The sequence below is a fragment of the Misgurnus anguillicaudatus genome, chromosome 11 (genome assembly GCF_027580225.2).
Source record: "Misgurnus anguillicaudatus chromosome 11, ASM2758022v2, whole genome shotgun sequence".
Classification (NCBI taxonomy): Eukaryota; Metazoa; Chordata; class Actinopteri; order Cypriniformes; family Cobitidae; genus Misgurnus; species Misgurnus anguillicaudatus.
The window spans coordinates 19582984-19601293 of NC_073347.2; the positions used below are offsets into that span (position 1 = coordinate 19582984).

At 37.5% G+C, this 18310-nt stretch overlaps 1 protein-coding gene across 2 annotated transcripts in view; it reads right to left on the reverse strand.

Moving 5' to 3' along the window:
* The window catches only part of galnt2 (UDP-N-acetyl-alpha-D-galactosamine:polypeptide N-acetylgalactosaminyltransferase 2), an 80601-nt gene that overhangs the window by 26372 nt on the left and 35919 nt on the right, over window positions 1-18310 (reverse strand). For both annotated transcript variants that reach the window (XM_055169769.2, XM_055169770.2), the window contains exons 2-3: window positions 12950-13037; window positions 5616-5769 (exon numbers count right to left, since the gene is read on the reverse strand). In XM_055169769.2, the coding sequence (XP_055025744.1) occupies window positions 5616-5769; window positions 12950-13037 (242 nt within the window). The remainder of the gene's footprint in view (window positions 1-5615; window positions 5770-12949; window positions 13038-18310) is intronic.

Sequence of the window (18310 nt, forward strand, 5' to 3'; positions counted from 1 at the left end):
CTTACAGTACATAAAACTGTCGCGTAAAATAGCCATTAGCATTAAATTACCTAAAGAGATGCTGCTAAAGCATTCCCTTCAAGACGTATTGAGATAAATGCAATATGCTTTTCTCCTTTAAACAGACCCTTCTCATTCCACAACCCCAAAATAGACTTTAAACATTCATAATTGTTAAGTGTTTAATCTGAATTTTCTTTAGTGGCCAAAGAATAACATTTTCCAGCAGACAAAAATTATTTGTTAACAACTCATTTTTTCGGGAATGAAAGCTTGTGAATCAGTTAAAGCTTTCACCATAACCACAACCACCCAAGGCAAGAGATAAAAGAAAACTTTGTGATATGATCTGAACAGCTTGTTTTTGTTCAGTTCAATCACATGCTACGGTCCCGAAAACAAATCTGTTTACAATCCAATCTGATTTCCGTCCAACCACATGACATAAACTGCCCTATAGGGGTCATCGACAATATTTTAAAGCTGTGCCAGAAACACTCACTGCCAAATGACTAAAACAGAAATCCAGCTAATGTGATATACATCTAGCCAACATGTCAAACAGTATGTGCTCGGTACAACTTCCCCTCCTTGCATTTCACACGTGTGGATCCTGGACATCAGCTAAACATACTGCTGTTTCGCATAGCAGCATATAGTTATATTTATAGCAACGTATATTTTTTCTACATGGAAATGAATGTCCTAGTTGCAGAGTAAAAACTCATCAATTGTGATGTTTACAGAAGATTTGATGACAGTGAGTAGTAATAAATATTGTAAGCAAAATATGATGATAATATAATAAAATCCTACAGTAAATGGTATTTGTAAATGGCATGTTTTTACATTAGACCAAACAGATTTTTACAAGTCTATGCATACACCATCATGGACATTCATTGCTCTTTTTACACAATCATTTTACTACCCATTAGGCGCAATTAAAATTGACATCTGTCTGTGTGAGTCATACAATAGTAGGTACATTTTTGCTTATGAGTGGATGACTTCATGACTGCTGTGGCAGTTGCAGTAGTTGGCAGAACCGTGTGATGTTCCCAAAAGCCAGGCAGACACAAGCCAATACACACAGTGCTTCTTCTGCAAGAAAAGGTCTGCGTGCAGATTCTTTACAGCGATTTTGAAAATGGCAGGCATGAAAAGGTCATGTTTAAGAAAGTGATGAAAAATGAACGGATGTCCAGACGTAAGATCTGTTATAGGTTTTTAGTTGAAAATGTCAGCTTTTGAGATTAGTGTAGCACCATATATTAAAATATTATACTAAAAAAAAGAAATATGAAAAGCTCAGATTGAAACAGTACAACCATTTTCCTGCAAAGTCCTCTAAATGCACGGATGAAAAATAGAATGAATGACGGTTTATTACTCGGTTAAAGGACGTTTACAGAATATATTATCAGGATATTGACCAAATTTTTGTACATGTGACTAAAGACCTTTTTAGAAGTAGAAATTTTACTTGGATATGTACTTAGAGGGTTTTGCAGCGATATACAAATTTGTTAAATATCAATGAAATGACTAAAGGTGACATTTGTGAAAATAAGGCATTTTAATTACTGACTAATAACCTTTTCCATTGCCATTAAAGAGAAGTTAAACATAAGATCCTGATAAAAATTTCTCATTTACAAGAAAACATGCAAGAGGGGTTTGCATCAGAACTCCTCATAAAATAAAATATTACTTAAAGGTGCAGTGTGTAAATTTTAGCGACATCTAGATGTGAGGTTGCGAATTGCAACCAACGGCTCAGTCCACTGCTCACCCCTCGCTTTGAAACACATAGAGAGTACGGTAGCAGCCACCGGACAAACATGTCATCGTCGGAGACAACTTAGTAAAAAAAAAAATTCCGTTAAGGCGACTTCCATGTAAGGGGACCCTCTGTGTATGTAGTTAAAAACGTCACGTAACGGTTCATTATGAAAGGTCTTTATACACCACTGATAATATAGTTTTGTATATTATTTTGCATTCTGTCAAGAGATCCTTTTAAAAATTACACACTGCACCTTTAAAAATGTATGTTTTAAACTGACTTTTTGGGTTTTAGGAAGATGAATTTGCTGAATTTGTTTGCATAACAAAAAATTATTTTAAGACATAATGATAATTTGGATACAGAGCATGTGAATTCCTGGAATTATGGGCTGGCTTTTCTTAAATCAAAACAAACATCATCCAAATCATAAATTGTACTTTCACATCTTTAGATGGGAAATGGATTTCATGAGGCCGGGAACTTTAAAGTGCCTGAGCAAGTCATCGCACATGCAAGTAAACAACATAGTCACGTCAACAATGAACATTCTGTCCTGTCAGCACAAATCATACACATTACACTAAATCTTTTTTGTTTACATTAACATGTTGTAGAGCAGTGGTTCTCAAACTGGGGTCCGGGGCCCCAGTTTTAAGAAATTTTATAAAATACATTCATTTATCATAAATTCTGTGTAATTAAACCTAAACAAAAATAAGGCTACTAACCAACAACACTACTTTGTATAAATGAAAATGTTTTGTTTAATTAAAATGTTAAATTTTAGAACAGTTTTTGTCATAAATTTTCTTTCGGGGGCTGCGAAGGAATGCACCGTACACAAGGGGGGCCGCACGCGGAAAAAGTCTGAGAACCACTGTTGTAGAGGACTATTTTTAATTTTTTTATGGTGATCCAAGCTCATTCCTCTGCAGTGGGAGGGTAATTTCCTAAGGGCAAAACATCTCCCAAGCAAACCTGTTAATGTTGACCAGAGAAAGGTTGCCCTGCTCCTTGACAATCCTTCCTGTATGTCAACAGTAAATCATTGAGTTGTGGGAGCCTAACCTTGCACTGCAGCACCTAGCAGTTAAAAGCACGTGCTGGCGACCCAAACAATCTGCATCTCTACAGAACATGCTAGGCGCTTTAAAATCCTGCAATAACAAAAATAAGTGTTCGGATGAAGGGTGATATTAGGGCCATTCACATCAAGCATAATACAGTAAACTGTAAAGATAAGGTTTTAAAAATCATTAGTAGTAGCAGCAAGAAAATAGTAGCATCAATACTACAACTATAATTATAAGTTACAGGGAAATTATATCAGGATCACTTTTAGAGCAATTTTTTCCAAGCTTTCAAATGATAAAACCCATTCGAATTTAAATGTTTATGCATTAGTGACCGAAACTACAGCGTAGAATTTTAAAATAAATAATGTTATTGTCTGTTGGTGTAGACAGTGTGCATATAGTTATCATTATTGGTGTGCATGGGCTTTAACAGGACCACAGACAGTAGCAATGATATCTATGGTGAATGTTTTAACATCTGTTAATCAATGCACTTTCAGTTTTTTTCATAAACCTATAAATACACTACAAAAAAATGCAGCAAGAAGTTAAAACAACTTGGTTTTGCCAGTCAATTCAACCTACTATTTTAACTTTTGGCTTAAAAAAGTTGACATAACTTACAAATTCAAGTTGAAACTGTTTACCTTAATTTTTTAAGTTAAAGTAATGCTGTGAATTTTTTACAGTGTACTGAAAAATTCCACAAGTGTTATATAACCTACTATATTGCAACAGATAATTAAAATGGATAAAAATGGCACTTGCTGCAAAGTAGGAGAAGAAAGAAAAATCATAAATGTTCCCTCAAAACTACAACCATCAGCCTTAAAGGCGACATATCATGAAAATCTGACTTTTTTCCAAGTTTAGGTGCTATAACTGGATCCCCAGTGCTTCTATCAACCTATAAAATGTGAAAAAGATCAACCCAGTAAACCATTCACTGCAAGCATGCATAAATGGTCATTGAAATTTGGCTCCCCTTGTGATGTCAAAAGGGGATAATACCACCCCTTAATCTGCACTATCCAACCACGCCAATGCCATTTAGTGCAGAGATCATCTCATTTGCATTTAAAAGGACTCACCCAAAACAGCAGTTTTGCTCACACCTACAAAGTGGCAATTTTAACGCGTTACCACAAATTATCTATGGGGTATTTTGAGCTCTTGTGAGCTTTATTTTACATTTTTAAAAAGTCTTGTGACATGTCCCCTTTAAAATAATGTGAGCAATTACTTGCATTCTACCCACCATCACACTCTCAAAAATGCAAGCTAATTCATCATAGCCCACAGCAAGACAACTGCAGGCTGTGGGACCAATTTCTGTTCGGTTAAGCACTACCAAACCCCCACAGCATTTACATCAGCCCAGCGAGATGAGAAAATTGATGAACTGTGTTTCCCGTGAAGATGTTCAAAGTGTTTGTGTGGAAAAACCACGGCTCTCTGAATCATGACAAAGGCAGTGATGTTCTCAAGACATCATAACACATCAGTAACATGAGTGTTTGATGGAAACCTTGCTCTCTCATGTAATCAATACGGTCTCAGCTAAGTGCTGCTCTAATGATGTTACGTCCAGGGGACCGAGTAACATTTCAAAGGCTTCTTAAATGTTTTGAAACTCAAAGATTACGCCCATATTCAGGCTGCACTACAGAGATAGGCTTGTGTTAATAAATGTCTGTCATTGGATTAAATAAACCTTTTGGGGGGAAAAAATTATGTTTATGTATAATGTTATTACATGAAGTTGTTGAGCATGACTATGTCCCACCCTTCAGAGTTCATCTGATGCAAAGAAGCAATTAAACAGACTGGGGGGGACGTAACTTTAATAGTCAAATGCATATAACCTTGTCTCATTTTAAACAGGAATTTGTGTGTATTTCAGCCATCAGTGCTGAAACAGGCACATATTTTTCAATGCTCATTGTTGCACTAATATAAAGTAAGGTTTTATTTAACATTTGGTGCAATACACTACTGGACACACAGTAACAGTGAGTGATGGCTGGACATCTCTATCAGGGGACTATCAGTCCTATTAAGGTCACCAGGAAATTTGATGTTGCATCAAACGTCCACTCAGGCGTTCTGTCTTTGGCACAAGTGTGACTGATAAAGCACTAGACTGATAACAAGACCACTTACTGCACCCTATACGGCAAATCTAATTCTCTATTTAAACCACTCATTTACTGTGCACATACATATTCACATCCCTGCTTAGAGACATTAAAGTGCATCTGAGGATTCAGTGTTGTGTGTGTGAATCTTTGCTTGACATCTCTGACAATCATTTAAGCCCTGAATACAAATGTTCCTTTGCCAACCCTAGGACACAATGAAATCCAGATGATGTAGATCATGTTACGCTGATTTTGGATGAAGTTTGCACATTTCTTTATTATTGTGCTGGGTAAGAATTCCCATCAGATGACAGGCCTCTCTTCGTGATTAAATCAGCAAATATTAAATCTGCATTATTTATAGCACTCAAACTCTTATTTCTCATATTCATCATTTGGTTCCAAACAGAAAATATAATTGAAAAAAACACTGTTTTCAAATAGATTGGCATTCATCTATTGGCCTTGACAAACAGACAGCATTCTACAAACTAATTGCATTGATGATAAAGCCAACATTTAATATTTAGTTGTAAATAGTAACTAAACAAAAAATCTGAAGGATTAAGCACTAAAAGGTAAAGAAATAAAAAGACAGAGTCTTACTGGTCATGTCTTGTGTCAGGAATGCTCCGGTCCATTCTGAGTTTGTCACTCTCAACCTGATTGAACTTGTTGCGGGCATAGGGATCCTGCCCTGGCCTCACCACAGTCGCTCCTACATACAGATCCTGATCGAAGTCCTGCCACCTAACCTTACCTGAAAAACACAACAAACAAACAGTTAAACACAGGACATCTGCTTTAGGAATCTCTTTCGAATAAAATTAACTGCTGGTGTTTTCAATATGTAAAGATTGATTTTAGTGTGTGCATATAAACAAAATATAGGACTGCTTCATGTATCATATGGTTAGTCTAGGACTGTGTATCAATTAGCTCTCTCTCTTGCTTAAAGGTATTGCGGAGGATTTTCTTTTTCCGGGTGGATCATCAAGACTATTGGTCCTCCTAGTTGTCAATCAGGAGTGTTGCGCAATTGCATTTTTTTTAAAAGTGGACAAAGGGGGTTCTTTTCTAAAATTCAAGAAAATCCTCCGCTTTACCTTTAAGCATGTTGTGATAATTTTTTGTTTTATTATGAAAAACATTTTTTATTCTCTAATGCTCTATACACACCAAACGCGGGGCATCGCGTTACTTGCTCTAGATTACTCGCGGTATTTAACTTGGTGTCACGCAAATTTTTCGCTCGAGTTGAATATTTTCAACTTGAGTGAAGACGTGTTTGAGGTGAATAGCGCGTGTTTTTGCAGCAAACGCAGCGCCTATATCTCGTCATTCGCATGGTCACACGCGAGGACGCGTCTGATTGCAGGGTTTCCAGCAGCACTTTTCAGTTTGGGAGGCCCGCCTAAGCTAGGAAACCCTACCGCCTTAACTGGGTCATTAAAAAAAAAATCTCAGCAAAAAGGCCGTCAAGTGTATCTCAAAGAACAGCACGGACTATCTTCACACCGCAAGCGGGCATGGGCGCCACACGGCCGAAATGAGAAAGAAGTGGTCCGGACCGTCACTGTGTGGAGGATAACTAACCAGTTGATAAAACATCTTAGAGAATAGTGCAGACACGCTTCACAATGCGAACGTGCACGGGCGCCACAAGGCCGAAATGAGATTAAGACGTGGTCCGTCATGTCTGGAGGACAGCCAATTGATAAGACATGTGTCCATCAGAACTGTAAGTGGACTTATGTTTTGGGGTTATTTAAGCCTGTTATTGTATTAGTCTATAGTTCTTGCAAATTTTAAGTAAGTTAGCTGAGAAGTTCTACAACATCTGCTTTAGTTTGTGTTTTTAACCCTTTAGTTTCACTTCATCACGCAGCTATTCCCGTTAGAGGTAAAACATTTAGTTTAATTTATTAATAATCTAGTATGTGTTCATTTTCTGTCATAGTTTCATCAAAATTAAGTTTTGTTTGAGCGTTTTAATAAAAAAAAATAATGACGCGTATGTCCCGCATTTTATTTCAAGTTAATCGAGTTGGCTCGCACAATTTTTGGTTAGAGAGCCACATGATTTCTGGTAAGGGAACATCAGGCCCATCAATGCTCATTGGCTTTTGGGTTGCATCTCCACAATTCAATTTAAGTTAACAGTTACATTTAGCAAAAACGAATTTCTACACGTTATTATAAAAAAGGCATAATGTGTTCTTTGAATTTTCTCTCCTTGAGTTAAACTATCAAGAGAATAACTGAAATACATTCATTATATGATCACAGCTGCCAAAAACTATTGAAAGTAGCTGACTGTACATCTTCCGTTCATTATACCCCAGGTGAAACTGCCATGGTGGACCTTTGCCAAACAATAATATACACGGAAATAAGCCAAATGAAGTCATTCCACTCGATTCAGACACTGATTTAGGCTTCCTAACCACAAGCTCAGCTCTTCTCTGAAAAGAAAATTGTTATTTTCCATTTCGCTGTCAGTCACAGCCCACCATGACATGGCAGCAGTCTCCGCCAACAGACGGCTGTCATTGAGTTAAACAGCAGAGATGGTTGGGGTTATACTTAGACTTTAGAAACATGTGGCAGAATTCGATTATGTTATCTATTACTACACAAAAGACTAAGCAATTAATCTAGTGAGGCTCTGGCTGACGCCTTCTGCATTTTAATTAGGACAACCTGCCTGACAATTATAGGCGTTTGATGTCAACTACCCAGCAGAGTGTTGACAATGATTCAGAGATGAGGACCACTGCCACCAGAGTCGTTCATGAACATGGGAAAACAGTCAAAATACAGATGAGGTTGCTGATAAACCCAAATACACCGTAGTCTTTTTCAGATAGAGATTACGGAAAATACATGGAAAATGCGTATGGGATTTGTATGGGGCCGTTTGATTTTTGGTTTATTCTCACTGCCAATTATTTTTCAGAATCTATGCATGATTTCACACATACCGTAAAAATCCCGTAAAGATGTGATGTATTTAAAGTCCTGCACTTGGAAGGTTTTTTCCATAGTGCCTGAATTTGCTACTTATCTATGATTTCCCTCTTTGGAGATACCATGCATGTGCATGTTTGTTTATGACAAGATTATAATATAAGAATAATCTGCGCTATAGCATTTAGAAAGTCGTTTTAGAAATAGTGGTGAATTGAAAACTATTGTTTTTTTTTTTTAGAAAATATACAATAAAACACACAATTAAACAGCTGAGGTTAAATCCTATACACCACTGTGCTGCAATGCACCAGATGCATCAAACTATCAAAAAGTGTCAGATGTATTGATTACATAAAGTTCCCGTCTGTGATGGCTGGGCTGGAATGATAAGAAAAGGTCATTAACGTCATTCATGCTTATTATGTTAGCGTAATAAGAAACCTAAAAAAGCTAGAGTATCAAAGTCTGCCATTTCCATTACAATGGCCAATATAGCTAAAAGCTCATGAGCGCCCTAAGAAAACACAATCTCTCCTTGTGAGGTGGATATAGGTCGTCCCATGGCAGAGGACTGCAGGGGGCTGTCATCAGACTAATTAGCTCCTCATAGGAGAACAGAGAGTCTCAGCGGTGACCTCCACACTTCACTTGATACTGTAAGATTTTTGACAAAGTGTTTTCAGACACACTGCATGCAAATGTGTACACACACAGAGAGAGCAAGGTGAGGGGAAGAACTCAAACACTGCAGGATCCGAAATAATATACAGCAACATTATTTATACCCTCATTTTACTCCGAGTGCACACGTTTAATTAAAAACAAATCTGAAAACTAAATAGTTAAACGACCAACTGCTGCACCAATCAAGCAGCACTTGATTATTCTGATTGAAAATGTGCAATCATGATTTGTAAGAAACAATTCGGCCAACATTTTATATCTGTAGATGAGAAACAATAATGTAGAGCTGACGACTCATACTTCATTAAAATTAAGTCCAATTAATTCTAGCCACAAAAACATGCTATTTTTCCACTGCCATGGTTTCATTGCATATTGCATATTCAACATTGCACATTTAAAAAAAAAAAAACTTTTAAATGCGGCACCATTTTATTACATTTGTATGCACAAAAAGAAAGGACATGTTGAGGACTGTCCAAACATTTTTATGAAGCAGATATGCTGAATATCTCCCTCCCTAAGAGTCAGCAGATGGCAGTTTTTTTGTGATACATTTAAATATATTCTTCCAATGACATTAAACAAAAAGAAAAACACTCCATGTCATGTGGTACTGTACATACATGCAAAGCACCTGATGTTTAGTATAAATAATGGAACAGTTCTTATCAAACCTCAGTTCCAGAGAAAACACATGCCATATAAACCAAACAGATAAATGCATTCACAGATCTAATACAAAAATGCTGGAAGTCTACAAAATGTCTGCATAAGTTAATATCTAAGCCGCCCAGTTATGGTAAATGGAGACCTACTGTCTCTACTTTTTAAATGTAAAACATGCAAGTGTTCTTACATGTCCAAATCATCTCCATACGAGGGCTTTCTGTAGCCTTTTACTAGTTTCATGATTATTGTACAGTAGGTATTATTCAGTTTATAATAAAAACATATAGGGCGTTTTCCCAGAAAGGGCTTATCCTAGTGCATATTTGAGCTGCCTTAACACCCTCTACTGACATATCTTAACATATATTAGAGCCATTGTTTTGTCTCCAGATGCACAGCAGTAATGTTTCTTCTTCTAAGATATGTTTGTAATACTAAGTAAAGGTCTTAATATAATTAAGGCATGCTTCTTTTTGAGGTCTTACATTTGGTTTTATGGTCATATTATAAATGTTTATCTTATTTTTTATGTCATTCTGCTTTTATATTATTAACTGTGCCTTCACACCACCGCCGGTGAGAGCATCAAAGTGGCCGGCACTAATTTATTTTCAATGAGAGCCGGCGGCGAGCTCCAGCGTGGCAGATCTTTGATGGTGTGAGCGTCAAGGCGAGTTGAAATCAGCTCAACTTTATGGTTAACAGCTATGACGCGTTCGACAGCAGTCAATCGGAAAGCGGTAACGTTCCGAGGCAACCAATCGGAAGGCGGGGATTAAGAGGATTCCAGAGAATGCATTCGAGTGTCAGAGCGGCCACTTCACTTTTCTATAGCGTAGTTGGCAGCAAAGCCAGACGATTTTGCGGCGGCATTGTGATCGTAGAGTTAGTGTTACATTTTTAAAGTATGATTTACAGATACTGTGTATTCTTACTTGTACAGCACTGTGGTCAACACCTGTTGTATTAACACGTGCTCTATAAATAAATTAAACATTGAACCCTGTACCTGGAGGGCACCTCTCCTGCATATTTTAGTTCCAACCCTACTCCAACACACCTGCCTCTAATTTTTAGGAAGCTCTGAACAACTTGATTAGCAGGTTTAGGTGTGTTTGATTAAGATTGTAGCTGAAATCTGCAGGGCAGGATCTTTCCAGGAACAGGGTTGGAGACCAAAGAACTAAGACATGGTCCAGGAAACCGCATCTTAGGGTGGATTAGGCCTAAAATCTGGTTTAAATCAAAGCTTATTTAATAATTATGTTTTAATTTTAGGTTATTTTACCTAAACCTAGATTATCTTTAATCCTGTTGCTCCAATACTTTAAACTCTGTTTTAAATCTCAGATAGGGATTAACTTTAAACTTGCATATGAGCAGGAAATAATTTTTTCACAAATAAATGTGTGGCTAAATCATTAGAAACAGACACTGCGAGCGTGGTGGTGGTATTTAAAGATGCGTTTATTATAACGTCTCAAAAGAGTGAGTTTGGCAGCCTTAAAAAAATTATTAACAGCACCGGTGACAGCTACCGATGCTCGTATGCGCTTCTCCTCTGTCACACGTTCCAGTTAGAAACTGAAGGACAGTGAATGAACGGTGGCGCTTCATGACAAATCCGTCTTGTTCATTATATCACAATATCTGAACTTCGCAATGTTTCCTGCTCTGTTAATCAATAGCCTAAAATAGATTGTTTTAATAGATCGTAAAATGTTTTTATTGGAATCAACCTGTCTGATTACCAATGTATGTAGGTAGTGACTTATAAAAAAATTACACTACCTTTGCCGGCATAAACAGTTTATTTCCTTTTTGAATGACAACGTCAACATTGTTGCTGTTTAATGACACCGGCAAATTCATCATGGCAGACAAAATAAATCACAGATTAAAGTTTTAATACAGGTTAAAGTTTAAATCTAAGATTAGTTAATCTGTGTTTAAATTAAAGTTGTGGAACTCTGCCTAATTTAATCCTTGTTGGTGCAACCCACCCTTAAAGTGACACTTTGTAGTTTTTCAACCTTCATAATATATTTTCAAGACCCATGTGATGGTACATCAATTTAAAATAGTTTGAATGGCATGTCTACCATAGCCAGACGGGGTCTGTATCGCTTTTACTCGTACTTGGGGGTTTCCTCAAAAAAATAAAAAGAGCAACTATTTATTTTCCTGATGTTTTTATCATGGCTGAAGCTGCAACTAAGAAAAAGAAACCCATGGTTTTGTTGGAAGAGACTAGAAAGAGAAAACGGGAGAGTGACAGAATAAAAAGCAGGATGAGGATCTATCAATATTGGACAAGCGTTTGCTCGCTGGCGTGAACTAGTAAAGGAGGAGGGGTTCCTGACCGATGCTGACTTGGCCCTCATGCTTTTGGACTAGTAAGTAATGTTATTGCTTGAATAAGTCCTGTCTGGCACCCAAACACTATTTTTAACGTGAATTTTGCTGGAGGCTACTTGAGGAGTGTAGAGAGTGACTTATTTCATGTGACTCTGTGTCACGGACCTACGACATGGGTGACCCGGGTTCGATTCCCCTTTAAGGCAATATTTTTTTTAAATATAAACTTTAACCAAGTAACCACCGTTACAACTGGCTTGTAAACGTGAGCTACGCGACCTTTTGGCGTTTGAAAAAAATAAAACCCATGAAATTATATGACATGCTGGAAGGCACACCGCGGACTTCGTGACCTAAAGAGTTGTCTTATTTTCCTTTGCGACAGTGCTGCGGCGCTTGTGGCCCCTAGGGGCACTAGACGTGAAATACATATCTTGCGCCCCCTAGTGGGCGAAAAGTTCCGTGGTGTGCCTTTAATGTATAAACTTAAAAAAGTCAATAAATGCATACTTTTTGGTATGTGTCATAGGCTAAGTGCAGATTCATTGACAAATCATGAATTTAGCATGATTTTTTTAACTTGAATGCAAAGGAATAATAACTTTTGTAGATTTGGTTTGACTAAAACGAACTCTTAATTGCTGCAGTTCATTTGAGTAAGTGCAAACAATGCCACATGAACCTTGGTGCGCACCAAACAATCACTCTGGTCAATGCTGCGTTCACATTTCAGATGGTCCACACCAAAGACAATTAAACGAAACAAAAGCAAAAAAAATTGTTAACATGGAAAAAGCTTTTATTATATATTTGTTTGCGCAAAGGCGGAGGTTTTGGCACTGATTTTACTTGACAATTTGCACACCGCAAAAAAATGCTGCAAAATACACGTTATAAAAGCTGACCAACAAGGTTGTGACCTTGTCCTTATGCCCTTAGGTTTGGTTCACTGTTAAAAATGCCAGTGTGAATGCAAAGGGAACTATTTTTTTGTCTGAACCCAAAACTCCTTGGCCAGAGAAAAGAAATCCATTTCAAATCACTGGTGCATGCTAGATGCTATTTCCCCTAAAAATAGGATAACCTAACAGAAAAACCGTTTTATTCAAGGTGTTCATTAAACTCTATCTTAGAGGGTTTGCATGAGACAAAATGCTTCATTATTCATCTAGAATAGAAAATCTGAATTATTAGACCAGGCTAATCCTGGCCTGAGCTGATTTTACACATGGGTTTCTCAGGCTGGCAATTACCTGGAGGAAGGGTCTCTAGGCTGTGGACTTTGTCATCTGCATTGCTGTGTGATTGAATTCTGTTTGAATTAATGCCACTCCAGTCATCCTGCAAAAGAGAGGAAGAGATTCTGAGTGTAAAGGCATACTGAATGGTTAAAATCTGTTGGGGGATATTGAACAAATCCCACAGTTAGCTAAAGTAACCTGCACTGAACAAGCCATTACTGCAGTTGTAAGTCAGAAGTAGAAAAGCATCATAGGCAATAATAGCATACTGACTTTGTTGTATTTTCAATTAATGCAAATTCTAAAAGGACAGAGAACTTTTTTGTCAAAGTGCAGAAAAGTGCAATGCTACCTGAATAAAACTAATTTACTCTTTATTGAAATAAGTTAATTTAAATATAGGAAAGCCCATATTTTGGTCTTGTCGCTATAGTAACCACAGACCTCACGACCACGAGTTCAAGTTTTGTTGGATCTCCTTCGACATTAATTTACTTTCAGAGCAAATCCAACAGCAGATATCAGAAGGACCTTTAATCAAATGAGGTGCTACAAAGAAATCTTTGTTCACAGCTATCATTATAAAAACAAATGACAGCAATAACCTGCTTTTAAAGAAGAGATGAGACTAGATAATCAAACACAGCTGACAATGATGGATAAAATGAATGACTTATTAATGAAACCCAATGACAGCTATTGTTAGGGCCACATCTATCAAATATTAATGATCAAGATAGACAAGAGACGTCAAATGCTACCATGTTAATGATGGTAACTTAAAATCTTTTAAATATTACGTTTGGCTAAAGCTGATAAAGATGTTTCACAGCTTTAATTGCTTAAAATAATTGTTATGCAAGATGCCACAGCTTTAATGAAATATTTAAATGAATCTTCAACCTTTTATTAACAGGGTGCATTCAGCATTACCTTTTTACAGTGAAAGGACTGTCAGATTTAATGGTCTATTGGTCTTCAATGGACTACTGAAATGTTGGCACCGTGCTGGTCCTAAAGATTACATTTACAAGAAAATCCTGAGCAGACAGTATTCCCACAAAACAAGGGCATACCATGGCCCCAAGCCAACAGAAAGTTGTTGAAGATTAGCCAATCGACAGGCGGCTCTGGCATCAACAAAACAGCTGTTTCACCTCCTTCGATAACTGTCGGAAAATATGAGTATTCTGACAAATCCCATCAAGATCAGGAGCAAGAGTAAGAAACGGCCACTGACTAAAGCACACAACGTCACACAAAGCAGGTAATAATTCAGAGCCGACCCTCTGCCAAGGTGAACAGTAAATAAATGTGAAGTCCTCGCTGACCAGCATCTGGTCCATAAGCCAAGAAAATATGACCCTGAGGATCACAAACACAAACGTTCTACAGTATAAAACTAAATCACTTTTGACCATCTATAGACTGTTGGCACAACATAAATAAAACTTAAGTTACAACCGAGGGGCAACCTTACGATCTCTGATAAAGCCAATACGGAAGTGACTTAAACTGCAATTCATTGACTGGCCACTAGAGGCTGGTTCAAAAAGGGAGTCAATTCCAATAGAGGCTGGTTCAAAAAGGGAGTCAATTCCCATAGACACCCATGTTAAAAATGGCCAACTTCACAGCAAAATTTAATATGTTTACAGCCTGGTACAAAAAGTATTTTTGGTCTATATAGCCATGTTTGCACTTTATGACAACTGTAAGGTTGGGTGAATTTTTTTTAACTCATGCGTTTAAATTATATTAGGCCTTAAAGGGCACCTATGGTTCGATTCACGATTTTACATTTCCTTTGGTGTGTGTATTAGTACATGTTATCGATATGCAAAAGGTACATAACTCCCAAAGTAAACGATTACGCGAGTTTTCGTCTCAAGTGTAAATCTCATTTCTTGGATTACAACAAACACACGGATTGTAGGCAACAATGTACTGTCTGGGATTGGTGATGTAGACAAGACCGTCATTATCATAATTCCTCACGCTTCGGACTCAGTCTGTAAATTAACTCCTGTTAGCATTGCATTGTGAGCGAATCTTTCAAATATGGTAAGGACCGTCACATTTCTGGCTGACGTCAGAGGTATTTAAGCCAATCATTCACAACGTACAGATTAGCTGGCCAATCAAGGACACAGCGCTTTTCAAATCGATGAGTTTTCTACAAAATCCGTGCGTATCAGGAAGAGAGTGAAATCTAGAGCTAAAAAAATGTACGGTATGTGTAAAATAATGTGTTTTAAAACCATTAACCACACAAACTTATTGTATTAGACAAAATACACATAATAAAGTTTTTTAGCGATTAAATAGGTGCACTTTAAAGTTCTGCATAATTAAGGGCGTAGCCACTTGAGTGACGGATGGACTGCCCTGCTGTCACTACCTTCGAGCTAGGCAGGTGTGGTTTCAGCAACCAGCCGCTTCAGCTTCACCCTTTGCCCGCCTCTTTACCCATTTCCGGTTATCCGCGAGTGATGTGATGCTAAGATGGCGACGACAGGCCCTGCCAACTATTGGCTTCAAAAAAGCTCTTCACAAACCTGTGGGTGACGTTACGGACACTACATGTCTATGATTACAACATAATAGGGAAAGGCTCCAAATGATATAGGAGAGAACCAGGAGAGAAGAAAGAAGACAGAACTGTCAAAATTCTCAGTGCCTTATACTACACAAATAATGATATTTCAACCGCCAGTAGAGTTTTGGCAAGAGAGGGCCAGTGGGGAAAGAGAGAGAGAAAAAGAGAGAACGCTGAGCATGAAGTAAAAGTACAGCCAAGCTTCATGTACCTTCTCTCAGCAGCTGGTCTTCTACAGCCCATTTCTTATTATATTACCGCCAATAATATACTTGAACAATAAAGCTTAGCTTGCAGAACATATCGAATTTACAATCTACTTACAAATACCAGTTGATAGTGTAGGGCTAGGGGTACAAGCAGGTTCAAATTTTATGCAGTACTAGTGTACACTTTTCTGTCACCCTCTGCACACTACACACCTGATTGCAGACTTTTTCTACAAGATCGATCTCCTTGATTGTAGCTACAATAACAACACTTGTTCTTACTAGAGCCCGACCGATATGCATTTTTTGGGGCCGATGCCGATACAGATATTAGAGAGTAAAAAAAGACCGATAACGATATATCGGCCGATATTCATTATGTGCATATTATAGTACAGTACACATATACTACATTATATTATACTACTACAGTACTGTACATAGAATACACTATACACATTAACAGAATATACTATATATAAATACTTTTTGCAATGATCACTCTATGATCACACCACAAATGTGGTGATCAAACACTTAAAATGACGTGACAAAGATATGTAATATAGGCAGGTGTGTTTTACAAGTTAACAAAAAACTTTATTATCCAAAAAGATTATGATATAAGTGCACAAAACATTAAAATTGACTTATTATAAATAAAATTAAAACACAAACAAAAAAAAATACAAAAAAATTAAACCATTTTCAGTTTTAACGAGAATAATGTTATATTGTGCTTATTTTAAAAAATGGAAACTTATAAAGTCATTGTTATATTGGGCTTAGCTTTAGAGTAAGTTATAGACTTCATAAATTAATTAAAAACTTACCGTTAAGACGACAATGCTTGAATTACTGACAACATACTGATGTAGGCTTATGTTTAATGTACTGCACAACGTTTTTATAACACGAACCCACCTTGTTATGCCTGGACTTTAAACTTTTATAAAACTAAAGCGTCTGCTCTCCGCCTCTTTTATTTAAGAAAGGGTGTAAAGTTGCGCGAGATTATTTAATCAATTGCTTTGAAATGAGCATGTAACAGCACAAGCAGCTGTACTCCCACAGACTGCGCATCAGTTTAAGTGCGTCCTTTCTCCGCCTCGCGTCATTTCTTCCGCTTGCGTTTGAAACAACTCGCAAGTGGACAAAAAAGACTGATTAAAACCACCAAATGTAAACAGGAATGTGTCTCTCTCGTCCACTTATAATCCAATCGACCAAAGCGCGTCTTAATACCAGGTGTAAAATGTTTTGAAGAAACCGTGTGACTGCCGCGCCCGCCACCTGAACTGAGAGACTGACTGAAGTGAAGGGGGTGGGGGATTGGCTGATGTCACTACAGCGAGTGACCTGAGTCGCCATTAGCAACCAATAGGGCGCACTCTGCTGGACAAACAAGTACTTACATCTTTCAAAAGCATTTAATGTGTTCTGTAAGGAACGTTCATATCAACTTCATATCTGCGGCTTATACGCCGATACAGATATATCTGCGACATGCTCATATCGGCCGATAAAATAAAATCGGCAAAACGATAAATCGGTCGGGCTCTAGTTCTTACAAAATCTTGCACCATGAAAGTTTATGTATAACTAAATAACTCCAAGGCAGAGCCTGCGGCCCTTTCTGCACCGATTTGCATAGAACAAGAGAAAGGATCAACATATGGATGATACCATGCTTTTTAGGAGACATCTGGTAGCAGTATTGGCTGTTGTTGGTCTGTAGTCAGTCACCAACAGATTTGTCATTATAGCCCAGTCGATATAAAAAGGCTGTAGTCAAAAGAGGTTGTGTAGTGTGCACTTGACTTCAAAAAAGACTGCAAGACCTTTTATTTACATGTACACTTTAGATTTATGCACTTGGCAGATGCTTTTATCCAAAGTAACTTCTTGCATTGCAAGATATACATTCTTTTATTAGCATGTGGGTTCCCTGGGTTCAAACCCATGAACTTTTGCATTGCGAATGCAATGCTTTACAACTGGGGTATAGAGTGGTTTATATAATATTTTTAAAGGGATAGTTCACCCAAAAATGAAAATAATGTCATTAATGACTCACCCTCATGTCGTTCCAAACTCATAAGACATCCGTTCATCTTCAGAACACAGTTTAAGATGTTTTTAATATTTGGTCCGAGAGCTTGTTGACCTTTCATTGAAAATTTACAAACGGTATACTGTCCATGTCCAGAAGTAATAAAAACATCATCAAAGTAGTCCATGTGACATCAGTGGGTCAGTTAGAATGTGTTGAAGCATCGAAAATACATTTTGCACGACACTTAAGTCACATGACTGCTCTGACGCGGCTGACGTGTTATCTGGTGCGCCCCAGCTGTTTTTGTTTTGTTTTTTGTGCGCCCGGGAGACGCATGCTGTAATTTTGTAAAAAAAACTTTGCAAACACGTCATCCGCATCATTGCAGTCACGTGACTTTAGGCTTGTGCATGCGCTTCACAACAGACGCGGAAGAGAAGACAATGCTGAATAAAGTCGTAATTTTTGTTATGTATTTGATGTATTTGATGCTTCAACACATTCTAACT